General features: G+C 41.0%; 1 protein-coding gene and 1 long non-coding RNA gene across 5 annotated transcripts in view; one reads left to right on the forward strand and one right to left on the reverse strand.

Moving 5' to 3' along the window:
* Positions 1-1,209: 1,209 nt before the first annotated feature.
* Positions 1,210-9,944, reverse strand: LOC116595261. 4 transcript variants are annotated; one of them, XR_004287585.1, is made up of 3 exons: positions 9,847-9,944; positions 9,040-9,291; positions 1,210-1,231 (listed from the first exon to the last, which is right to left on the reverse strand). It is a non-coding gene; the product is annotated as an uncharacterized LOC116595261 (long non-coding RNA). The 4 variants fall into 4 exon arrangements; XR_004287586.1 differs by having other exon boundaries at positions 9,040-9,308; positions 9,847-9,918; XR_004287588.1 differs by having other exon boundaries at positions 9,833-9,851.
* A 133-nt stretch (positions 9,945-10,077) lies between these two features.
* SLX4IP (SLX4 interacting protein) overlaps positions 10,078-12,672 on the forward strand; it is a 193,066-nt gene continuing 190,471 nt past the window's right edge. The window contains 2 exon segments of the mRNA XM_032351417.1: positions 10,078-10,402; positions 12,524-12,570. Coding sequence (XP_032207308.1) covers positions 12,562-12,570 — 9 coding nt within the window. The 5' untranslated portion in view covers positions 10,078-10,402; positions 12,524-12,561.

Consider the following 12,672-nt stretch of genomic DNA (forward strand, 5'->3'; position numbering starts at 1 on the left):
GACTTTCTGGTTAGTAAATGATGTAGACTGATCTAATGATTAATTGCTTTAATGTTTACGCAACACGTACATATCCCCATTTCCTCAAATTCTCTATGTCTCATATATTGATTTGGCTAATGGGAGTGGGAGGTAGGTAACTATTTTCCATTGATTATTCTGTTGTACTCTGAGATGCTTGGAAAATGATCAGGATCAGGATGATAAAGCTTTTTACTTTGAAAAATACTTCTAGAGTTTTCACATTTAATCCACATAAAAACACTACCACATTATATGTATAATAGCCCATCTCCATCATGCCAGATGGAACTAGCAATCTTTTAAAATGGTACAGTAACTTTAATCTCTTTGATTTAATAGTTTTCTAGCACATCACATGTATCCGATTATTACCTGAACAACCAACTTCCCAGAACAAGACACATTAGACTTTACTAAATAAGGCTCATTATTAGTTTTAAGAAAAAGACAGCATAGCTTTGAAATTTAACATTCCATGTAGTAATGAGGTAATGTGTTCCTTATTTTGTTCATATCTTCTTATGGATCTTTAAAATACAACCAAACATATTTTGGGGATACAATTTTAACACCTTTTCTCAATTCTTCTGTGGGACTTTTTTTTTTTTCAAAATGAAAATCATCATCCTGCTATTTCTAATATAATATAAGTTTGCTTTTTAAAGTTAGAAAATATAGAATAAGGATAAGAATGCTAAAAATGTCTGGCATCCTTTTGGTTTTGACAAAAATGTGACAATTTACTTGCTGTTTTATAATTTTTTCTTCCCCCAAGAACAGAAATCTTCATTATCATTTTTGATAGCTGCGTAGTTTATTATATGGAGATAAGCTGATTTGGATGGCTCTCTGATAGAAATTTGAGATTTGTTTCAACGTTAATTTTATTGCTAAATATGCTATGGCTACAAATATTCTTGTAAATATTCCAGAGTCCTTGCTTACAGTCTCTAAATGCTGCTTCTCAGGATAATATAAAGAATTACCACATTTCTTCATTAACTCATTTTCCAAATGAATTTACAAGTTGTTTTTAAAACCTTGACTTTTACAAAGGTTCGTGGTGCCGAACATAAGGAATACTGAAATTCAATTTGGGAAATTAAGCTAAATACAACTTACCTTGAGATGGTCCTTCCCTCAAAACACTTGGCAAGTCATTCCAAATGAGATGGGAACTATTTACTGACACCAGAGATTCCTGAGTCTGAAACAAAACAAGAATGCACTCAGAATGATCAGGTTTGATGAGCAGTAACAGGTTGATCCCTAAAAATAAATTAGTCTTTGTTATTTATTCACTGAGCTTTTCAAGTGTGCTTGGAGTAAAGCAGCAACAGAAACAAGAACATAATGATTTTTCCTCGTCCTTTACCCCTTTGGTACCTGCAACTGCCTTTTTCTTATCTTCTCTGAATCTTCTTTAAATGCACTCCTAAAGAAACAAAGAAGGTATGGAACTCTTGGAAAGATGAGAGAAAGGAAGAGTTACAAAATTACTAAGTTTAGGTCAAGTAAAACAGCGTTTATAGTTTTATTCATTGAAGTGCCTTCTGTTAAGTTTAAAACATGTTTAGAGACAAACTATTTATTTTTTAAAGATTTTATTTGTCAGAGTGCATGAGCAGGGGGAGCAGCAGTCAGAGAGAGAAGCAGGCTCCCTGCTGAGCAAGGAGCTCAATGTGGGACCCAATCCCAGGTCGCTGGGATCACGACTTGAGCCAAAGGCAGAGGCTCAGCCAATTGAGCTATCCAGGCATCCCATTTAGAGACAATCTTAACACAGATTTAGCTTTCATATACTCCTTTCAAAAATACGTACCCTGCATTATTCGAAAGGCTTCACATTTTTTATCTTTTTGTTTTCATAGCAGTTTTATGAGGCCACTTTATAAATGAGGAAACACTAAATGATTGATTCCAAGATTATTGTCAGTTAACTAGCATTCAGCTTGGATTTTGGAGTCCTTAAAGTCTTGGCTGGTATTCTTTTAGGCTATTTTCCAGAGTCAAGAATTAGTGACCCAGCTTTGGCAGTAGAGTTAATCAGAATTTCCAGCGCATGATAATGGATAAGAACATTCTGAGTACATTGTGCACACTTTTAAGAGTCACTGAGGTCACCTATCCTAATGTATTAAGCCTGGCATGTTCTTCTGATTCTCATGTCAGGTATGTAAGAGGTTAACAGTGGTCTTGTGTCAACTTGTCCAAAATTAGTCTGTATCCTCCACATACAAATCTGTGACCTACTAATAGTTGAGATTAGCTGCACTAATTTTAGTTCAGTTTCTTCAGCTTAGTTCCATATACAGAATGAATAATAAGAGTTAATGAACAGAATGGGGAGAAGCTTGCTGTATTTCCACCTTAATAAAATAACTGTAATCTCCCGAGTGCACATAAATATCAAGGCTAAGAAAGGAAAACACTGAGATATATTACTTCACACCACAAATATTGTTTAAAGTCAAGGTATTACTGTGTCTGAAGTAGCAACTTTCCCTCCCCCTATTTTGTATTACAGAAATTATTATCTCTTCAGTTTCTACCACTGAGACCTCTCACAGGTTTGCTGCGGCTTGTTATATTGCAAGCTAAGTGAAGGTTTCTAGGTGACAGGACTGGTCTGTAAGGCAAAGGACAGAAAGACAGGTAGGCTTCCTACAAAATCCTAAACAGCCTAGCTCTAGCTATCAGTTTATTCTGCCCATGTAGCATCATGTCAATTAAAATCACCAAGTTTTGTTATTGGCCATTACTAAATTAAGCCTACAACAACCTGGATGCAGGAAATATTCTAGAAAAGGTTATCATTTTGCCTACTGGGCTTGCAAGGCGCCATCTGCTGGTCTTTTGGACATAATGTAAGGTAGATTCTTTTCAGGTTTCCATTATTGCTCTGCTCAAAAACAAAGTATTTGAAAAATATTAATTTTTAAAAACTTCCCTAAATATAATTTAAATGTGAAGAGGACATTAGACAGAATATTACACAATCAATTATCCCAGATCTTGTGACTGTGACTGTGATGAAGTTTACTGGATCTATATAATGCCTTTTCTTTTATGACAATGTTGGCTTAGATGCTTGAGAATTCTTCATTTCTGAACTCCAATCTCTGACGCTAAAAATATCCGAAGTTTTTAATATGGCAGTTCAAATGCTGGCACTTTTTGTGTACACATTAGAAGGTCTGTGTACGGTCTTCATGCTTATTCAGCTGATTGGCATACTAGAGAGATCACCAGTTTCCTTTTTTCCCATCTTCTATCTTTATCACCTAATATAACACAGTTTTGCTGAATTTTCATCTTGTAAAAACACACACAATCAAATACATTATTGTTGGGCTGTTGAACTGAATGGATCATACCTGAGTTCTAAAGTTTCCATTTGGCAAAATCCTACCACATTTCCCTCCCCACTGCCTCAAGGTCAGCTTGACCTATACCCAGTAGCTATAATGCTGACAGCACAGCTGGTCAGGAGTAGTCAAGAACACATGAAGGTCAACATAGTTATGTATAAGTAGTTTATAGTCTCTGCTACCTCCCCCATTTCTGTGAACTCAACGTCTTTATGAGTAAGTAATATACTGAAAGCATCACTAATTGTATATGGGCGCTTTACTAAATGTCGGCAGTCCAAAATGTGAACAGTGAATGAGTGATTAGGGACTAATGAGGATGAGAAAATTAGCTTACTGCAGGCTGTGAATAACCAGAAAGGTTGTAGTGTTGTTTATTGAGTTTATACTTAAATTAAGTATATTTAGATGCATTCTCTTTTAAGTACACTTAATTAAGTATAAACTCTATAAAACAACACTACAACCTTTCCATTCCTTGTTTTTACACCTGGCTGCCATTTGATGCTGAGGTTGGTGGGGGAAATGGAGTGGGTATCATGCTGAAAGCCAGCTTGTTTCATATTAAATGTGCAGTTAATTGGCCCGTTGGTGCTAGAGCAGTGACTATGTACCCCTAATTAGCTCTGAATCCCTAAAAAGGTGATTTCTATCTTCATCACTTTTCAAGAGCTCTGTTTTACTCTTCACCTCTGTTTCTGCAACTAAGCTAATGGCCAGAAGAAACGGTGGCTATCAGGCATTAGCACCCTTGACTTCCGTCTCACATGTAAACACCCGTCAATCTCAGTTCTCATCTTAGCCTCCTTCCCTGCTGTCTCTGCAGGGTTCTAACTCCATTATCCCTCTCTTACATTTCCCACCTCCCACTATTTATAATGGGTCTTCTTCCTCCTGACCATTTTTCCCTACTGAAAAGCACCAAAACAAGTTTCCTAAAGCAACTGCCCTTTCCCTGTCTCCCTTCCAGCTGCTACACTTTTCCCAGCCACTGCCCTTTCAAAAAACAAATCTTTTCCTAGAGTCACCTCCTACCTCCATTTTCAAACTCTGCTAATCTGCTTTTGTTCTACCTTCCATGGCAACTGCTCTGACTGTGACGATCACGGATCTCTCCCTTTACTTGATCTCTGAAGCATTCTGTTGTGTTCCTGAAACTCCCTTAAGTACTTGAGACTCTGGTTTGTTCCTTGTCAGTCTCCTTTAATGGTCCCTCGGTTTCCATCCACCTCTTCACCCTTACCAAAGATCTGTCCTTGGTCGGTGGCTTCCCGTGTTCCATCCCTGGGTGGTCTCATTCACATCCAAAGCTTCTGTTACAGTACATCCATTCAGGACGGTTCTATCTTCAAACCATGTGTCCAACTGCTATGGTTCACCTCTATCTGTACCCACAGTCTGAACTCATTTCGTATACATATGAATCCTCTTTCATTCCCAAACTGCTGTTCTACCTCTATTTATTTATTATTTATAGTTTCAGTTAAAAAAAAAAAACTACTAAGCCTTTCAATTCAGAAGTCAGAATATAGTGGTTTCTGCCCTTTTCTTTGTATTCCTCTTCAAATCAGTCCCCCAGCCCTGCCATTTGACATGATAATTTCACATAACCTCTCCCCACAGTCACGGTCCAGATCCTTATCACTTCAGATGACGTCCTTGCTTATAATCCGAGGGGCTCTCGAAGTGTGGTCCCCTCACCAGTAGCCCTAGCATCATCAACGAATGAGAAATACAAATTCTCGGGTTGCCTCTGACCTACCAAATCAGAAACTCTAAGGTGGGGTCCAGTAATCTGTGTTTTCTAAGTTAAAGTTTGAGAACCACTGCTCTGGTTTGCTCTGCATTAAATATACTCCACCCACTTAACAGCCATCTTGCAAAACCAAATCTGGTTTGGATTATGCTTTGCTTAAAAGCTGTTCGTTATATATTTTTAAATATATATATATATTTTTAAATATATATATATATATTTTAAAGATTGTATTTATTTATTTGACAGACAGAGATCACAAGTAGGCAGAGAGGCAGGCAGAGACAGAGAGAGGGGGAAGCAGGCTCCCTGCTAAGCAGAGCCCAATGCAGGGCTTGATCCCAGGACCTTGGGATCATAACATGAGCCGAAGGCAGAGGCTTTAACCCATTGATCCACCCAGGTGCCCCCATTCGTGATATTTTTATTAGAGGAAGAAATCTAAAATTTCTTTATATAGCACAAGAGGCCCACCAGGATCTAGTTCCTGGTTAGTAGTTTTCAAAAGGTAAAGCAGAGCCAGTCATTTTATTTAAGAATGCACTGTCATGTGGTGTTATGAAGGGGATTATGAACTGTGGAATCCTACTGCCTGAGCTTTCAATCTCAACCTCAGCACCTCACAACTAGCTGTGACTTTGGATGAGTCTCTTAACCTCGCTGTCACTCAGTTTTATCATCTGTAAAATGAGCGTAATAATGACTTCATATCACGGGGTTGCTGTGAAGTTAGCACAATACCTGGCACTTAGTCTGGACTCAAGTGATTATTAGCTATTACTCTTGTTTTGGTTATTTCAAAAGGAATAGAGCCAGCCTAAAGTATAGCAAGAACAGGAGAGGACTGGAATGAATAAAGGAGGCCTGCTTCCCTGGGCAGTTTGTTAGTCTCGATGTGAGTAAAAATACCCCGATTCTCATGTAAGAGCTTCTGAGATCTCGGGGGTTATTTTATTTTTTTTTAAAAGATTTTATTTATTTGATAGAGATCACAAGTAGGGAGAGAGGCAGGCGGAGAGAGAGGGGGAAGCAGGCTCCCTGCTCAGCAGAGAGCCCCATGTGGGACTGGATCCCAGGACGCTGGGATCATGACCCGAGCCGAAGGCAGAGGTGTTAACCCACTGAGCCACTCAGGCGCCCTTGGGGGTTATTTTGACTAGAGGGGGCTGAATCTGTAATCAGATTCCAGTTACAGGAAAGGTAAACTCCTACATTGATAGCCAGGAAAGCTAATTGTGAAGGAAACAGGGAAAACTCAGAGCAAAGCAACAAAAACAGGGTGAGTAATTTGTTTCTTTGGTAACAGTTTCATAGAGTCCTAGTGGACTATATATTCAGAAATGTTTACTTTTTTTTTTTTCTTTTTTAAAGATTTTATTTATTCAGTTATTTGAGAAAGAGAGAGCACAAGCAAGCAGAGAGAGAGGAGGAAGCAGGCTCCCCGCTAAGCAGAGAGCCCGATGTGGGGCTCGATCCCAGGACCCTGAGATCATGACCTGAGCCGAAGGCAGAGGCTTTAACCCACTGAGCCACCCAGGCGCCCCAAGAAATGTTTACTTTTTTTAAAAGATTGAAGAGAGAGGGAGAGTGAGCATGTTTGTTACTTAACAGCAAAGGCATTAAGTAATGATGGGAATCCCAACTGTATCCAAAAAAAATTAATTATAACTTTGGGCAAATCACTTCTCTGCTGCCTCAATTTAATAATCTGTAATATCAGCTATGTTATGAAGATCACTATGTATATACTTATGTATTTATTGCTTGGTACAGTGTCCAGTTTGTGGGAGGCACTCAATATATAGCATCTATTAAGTATATTATCTTTGTATTAATACAAATTAATAGAAACAGGCACTTCTGGAGATTCCTGTCTGACCAAAGCAATTGTGTATTATCATCTAATATTTCAACTAATATTGGGTTATAATTTATAAAACTGAGGAATATTGTAAAGACAGATCCCAAAACAGTGTTTCGGTTAAATATATATTTAGGGCTTATCAATTTTCATTCCAAATACGAGTGAGATTGATTCTATTCAAATGTTTACTTAGTCTCTGTTAGGTGCTAGCAGGACAATAGGCTGGTGGGGGTGGGCGGGCATTGTGGAACAATTAAGATGAATAAGGCATGGTTCCTGTCCTCAAAGAGAATACAAGCTTGAGAAGAGAAAGGCAAAATCCAAATAAAGCATGATTAAATGCTGTATATGAGCAAAAAAAAAAAAAAAAACTGTAGAGATTTAAAGTCTTCACAAAGTTGACTAGTTTTTCAAAACTTCTGGACTTCTCAGTTTCTCCTCTATCTTCCTCTGTTAGTCTCCATCTATTTTTACGTACTCCATCTTTAGTTATAGCAGGAGTCAGTATGTATTAAAGCCAGTAACAGCCACCCACTGTAACAGAAGGTAGCAGCCATTTGTTTTGTTTCTCCATTATATTCTCAGTACATAACAAAAAGTGGAGCATCTTCCTCGCCCTGTCTTACACAGGGTGGCTCATTCTTGTGCTTCAACTTAGTTCAGATGTTCTACCCAGAGACTTTCTCTGAGCACCCAGTCTACAGTTTCTTCCCTCTCCCACCCCCATTATTCCCTAACACATCCCACCATTACCTTCAAAGCCCTCCTGTTCTGGGTGAATGCTGTGATGTGCCACCTTGATCCCCCTTAAGAATAAAGGGCTTATTTCCCTAGCTCTTGGGACTGCTGAGACAGCCCTCAGTTGTCAAGTCTCCTTCCAGGACTGACATGGCTGAAAAGAGCAGAAGTCAGGCCTTCTTTTCAGGACAACAGGCATCCAATGACTGTCCAGGTATAAAGGTCTGGCCCTTCCCTCCAACTTGGGACACCTCTGAAGGGACAAACTAGCACCAGAGTTCCCTAGGGACTGCACTGCATTTTAACTTTTTCTATCTGCCAATTCCTCCTTTATTCCTTGGTAAGATCCAAACCAGTCCTTCCTAATAAACGTCCTGCCCTCAATTCTCCTCCTCAGAGTCCACTTTCCATGGAACCCAACCTAGGATAATCTGGAAGCACCTTGTTCATTATCAGGGTACTTGTTTCTTGTTTCTTCTTCCATCACTAGAATATAGGCCCCATGTGGTTAGGGACTAGGTCTGTCTTGGTCACTGCTGTATCCGCTAACTCCGCTCAGAAAGAAAGAAAGAAGAAATATAAATATAAATTATATATATGAATATAAATATAAATTGACCAAGTTAGCGAATGAATTGAGAGCCCCTGTAACAGCTACAGTATCTGGACATGGTCCTATTCGAGAAAAAGATGAATATAGACCCAGGAGTTTTTCATCTCAAAAAGATTTTCATCCCCACAACGTCAAAAGTCCTGTGAGTCCTGCTTCTGCTTTCACACGGTGGCCACCAACCAGGCTGTACAACAGTTCTGACGTCCAGTTCCACGTCAGAGAGTGGCCCTGGCCCCCCCAGACTGACACGGGCGCACAGTGCCCTCTTCCTTGAAGGAGGGACCGACGCATCACAGGTTCCAGCTAGCAGGTGGCAGCGCAGGTGCAGACGGTGCTTTCACGGGGAACACCTTTTCCAGCTCCTCCACGGTGTGGCCGCGCAGACGGGAGAGGGAGGAGGGCCTGCACCTGGAACTACCCACACGACTGGAAAACCTCCTCGCCATCCACATTCCTTCCGTTACCAAACATGTACTGCCTATGGCTATGTTACGGGAAGGTGTCTAGTTTTCTAAAGGGCCAGCCTCCTCTTTGTCCCCGCCCCCAAATATCCTTCAAGCGAAGATATCAGTGACCTTTCGGAGAGGGGCCAGGGGGCACCAACAAGCCCACCTCCCCTCTCATCGGCCAGGCAGAAAACAGGTTTTTCCACCTGAGGTTCCAGCGCTCTCACCTGCCCACCAGCCGCTGAGCCTCCCTAGGCCGCCGCCACCAGCTAGCCCCAGAGGCCGAACCACACGCAGCCGCCGCAGCGGGTCCTGGCAACTTGGCGCACCGCGCCTGGAGACAGAGCATGCGCAGTGCTGTGCTTGGCTCCGGCGCTGCCGAAAATCCGCTTTTCCGGGTTTTAGTGAGGATCTCAGCCCGGAAAGCGTTTGCCAGAGACCGGAAAGAGCCGGGGGCGGAGCTTATTCGGCGTCAGTCTCTGCAAAGTAGTTGAAACTAAAGAATTTATATAACATCAACTGGATGTGTTAGGGTACAGTATCCGCCTTATGGCACGCACTTCGGAACTATTTTTGACTGAATGACAAAGTAGTTAACGGTTCCCCGCAACACACTGTCCTCCCAGATTTGACCAATCACAAGGCGCCTGATTCTTTTTTTTTTTTTTTTTTAATTTTTTGGCGCTATTTCCCCGCCCTCTTTTACATCTGCTTCCAAAACCAGGAGAAAAGGAATGGCTCATCACTACGTCCCTGGATCGGGTTGGAAAGTGGACATGCGCAAATGAGAGCTGGTCGCTTTCACAGAGCTTTTGCCCATAGCCTTTCCTATGGGGGTTTTTGAGGAGGTCGGGAGTCCTCCAGCTCTTTCGTTTCACAAAATAGATAATTTTGGCGGTGTCTACCCATCCTGCTTCTTAGTTCCGGGACAAAACTTTTGTTTTTCTGTAGCATTCAAAAGAATTACGGAGGAAACTGTGTATTTCTATTTTAAAGTTTATCCGGCATTATGAAAGCCACCTTTGCTTTCTGACCTTCTTTATAACCCGATTCTTGTGCTTGTAATTTTCCGGTATCAAGGTGCTCTGAACCACAGAAACGTTAGCTTTTATTTTTCTTTTCTCTCGATCATCTCCGCCGTGTAGCACTATGGGTAACCGTGATTTGTTATAAGCCAATCATATTCACGGCGCTCCTAGTCTCTGAATTGCCGGCCTTGGGCGCCATTTTTATTTTGGGCTCTCTTTGAAAAATGGGCGGAGGCCATTTTTTTTAGGGGCAGATTCCTCGCGCTCTCCTGTTCCCTCAGTGTTTCGCCGCCATCTTAAGTCCTGGTTTTGGCCTCAGCAGAGGGTGAGGCCGCTCAGATCATCTTGTGTTTGGGCGGCGGCGGCGTTTTTCCCAACGCGCGGGGAAACTCTGGGAAAGGGGAAGTAAGGCCGAAGCTTGAATCCCCAAAGCAGCTGAAGGTGGGCTTGAGAGCTTGCTCCCTGTTTAGTCTGTTTCCTCAGCCAAGTACTCCTCCACCAGTGACCCTGGACAGTAACAAAACTAATAAAATCCCGAACCCAAACCCTGCCACCATCATAGGTAAGAACGTGGAACTCCTGACAACCTAAGTGTTCCTTCACTTGAACTATTTGCCCATCTCCTCCTCTTCCCACTTCCCGAGTTTTTTTTTTATTTTGATTTTTTAGCCTTTTCTGAATTCTTTTCCCTGTGCTTTCAACTTTTTTCATTGTTTTCAAAGTGCTAAAGAGTTGTTAACCTAACGGTGCAGGAAACCTAGGCATAAAAGTGGAAAGTTTGGGTCTGGAGAATTTTGGGGGTTTTTTGGCGGGGGGGCGAGGAAATGGAGTAAACTGAATGGGCCAGCTGTTTGTATCAAACTGTGGCTGCCCACGACTATTTATAGAAAAACAGTCTCTTCTCAGACATTTCTAGGTTAGGACATGGGTATGGGTTGTGTTTGTATATACTGCCCGTTCACTCATTCATTGTGTTTATTGAGTAGCTAATGTATGCTAAGCCCTAAAGATTCTGCAGTAAACCAAACCAAACTATAAAACAAAACAAGACAAAATTCCTTTCTTTTTTGGAGTTTGCATTCTATCTGACCTCAAAAGCTACTAGGCTGGGGCAGGTGATATTATGTGGTTGTTAGCACTGTTGGAATATGACAAGTATCCCCCTGCTTCTTCCTCGATCTCCTCACCTTCCTTTTTTTTTTTCCCCCTGCACTAGGGAGAAACTGTATTGACACTTATTTTTTGGATCCTAGATGCCACTATAGTTGTAGGCCAGGTGGCTAATTTTATGACCAATATTCAAGTTACTTAGAGTCTTGCTCTAAGTATGGCCTATTTACAGCATCACCTGGGAGTTTCTTAGAGACTTTAGTCTCAGATCCCATCTTAAGATCCAGTGAATCAGAATTTTCCTGGGGAGTGTACCTTAAAATTCATGGAGCATTAATTCAGGACTTGAACTCAAGATACAGAATGCTTCTTTTCAACCTGTGTTTCTTGAACAGTTCACAGTATATTGTCGGTTTATTCCATGTTTTCCATGCAGTAGACGTATGACGTATGACATGTTTTCCTGGCCTTTTGTTTTTTTTACATTTTTTTGTTTGTGTTTATTTATTTATTTATTTTTCTAGAGAGAGGGTAGGGAGGGGAAGAAGGAGAGAGGGAGCCCTAAGTCAGTCTCCACTGCTATGCGTGGAGACTGACTTGGGGTCTTGAACTCTGGAGCCTGAGATTATGACCTGAGCCGAAACCAAGAGTCTGACACTTAACGGATTGAACCACCTGGCCACCCCTTTCTTGTGTTTTTTACCCCTCAACTTGATGTCTAGATAACAATTTAGTCTTTTAAAACATTGAGAATTGTGGAGAGCCATGCAGCAGGAGCAGGGAGTCACGTACTAAGCGAGGCCTGAAGAGTGGGAGGAGTGAGAGATTAACCCAAGGACTGTGAGTGCATTCGCGGGTGACGTTTGATAGATACCAGGAGTCAAGGGAAAGGCGCATGATCTGTAGAACAAAGAAAACCTATGGAGTCACGTACGTGCTCACGAGCACGATGCGTGCACATAGATAGTCCTTCTGATTGGTAGTTTTGTTAGTCGTGGTATACTCTGATTGGATATAGTTCGCACTTGGTGGAGATATACTTGGGGGTCTTAGACTGGGGGGGGTCCCCGGCTGAAGATTGTGAATAAAGAAGTTTGCCACTCACCTCGCCTACGGGTCGTTCTTGCGGGTCGAGAGCGACAGAGAATTTATCAGTCTGGTATATTATTATGTAACTGTTGTCATGGCAACACCTGTGTGCATATTTTACTTTTAATTTATTACAAGTTGAATTCAAAAGCCTGCACATGTTCAACAGTGCAATATTGACTTGGAAAACCTTGGGCCATGCTTTACCGAAGTTTTTTGTGGCATCTTGCTCTCTTTTGTCTTCCTCTAATGAGAAATGTAATAATTTAAAAAAAGATTCTCGGCCAATATCTGCAGTTTTAGACCCTGTGATTGGAATTTACGAACAAGTAAGGTGTTTGAAAGAACAGCAAATTACTTTTATGTTTTTCACATGCTGTGTTTAGATTTTTTAAAAATTCCAGATGGATTTACTTAAAATTACTTAAAAATCAAGTAATTAAATAAGTTAATAAAATCTTTTTTTTTTTTAAACGCTTCCCAGCTTCCCAGGAACCAGTCAACTTGCCATTTATTTGTTCTATGTGCTCAGTAAGTTGTCCAGCTTTTCTGTGTTGTCTCTTTTCCACTTACTAATTTGGAAAAGAATGAAGGTTGTGTAGTTTTTTGATTTATCCTTACGTGAGTTTTTCA

Source organism: Mustela erminea, chromosome 7 (assembly GCF_009829155.1).
Source record: "Mustela erminea isolate mMusErm1 chromosome 7, mMusErm1.Pri, whole genome shotgun sequence".
NCBI classification, from domain to species: domain Eukaryota; kingdom Metazoa; phylum Chordata; class Mammalia; order Carnivora; family Mustelidae; genus Mustela; species Mustela erminea.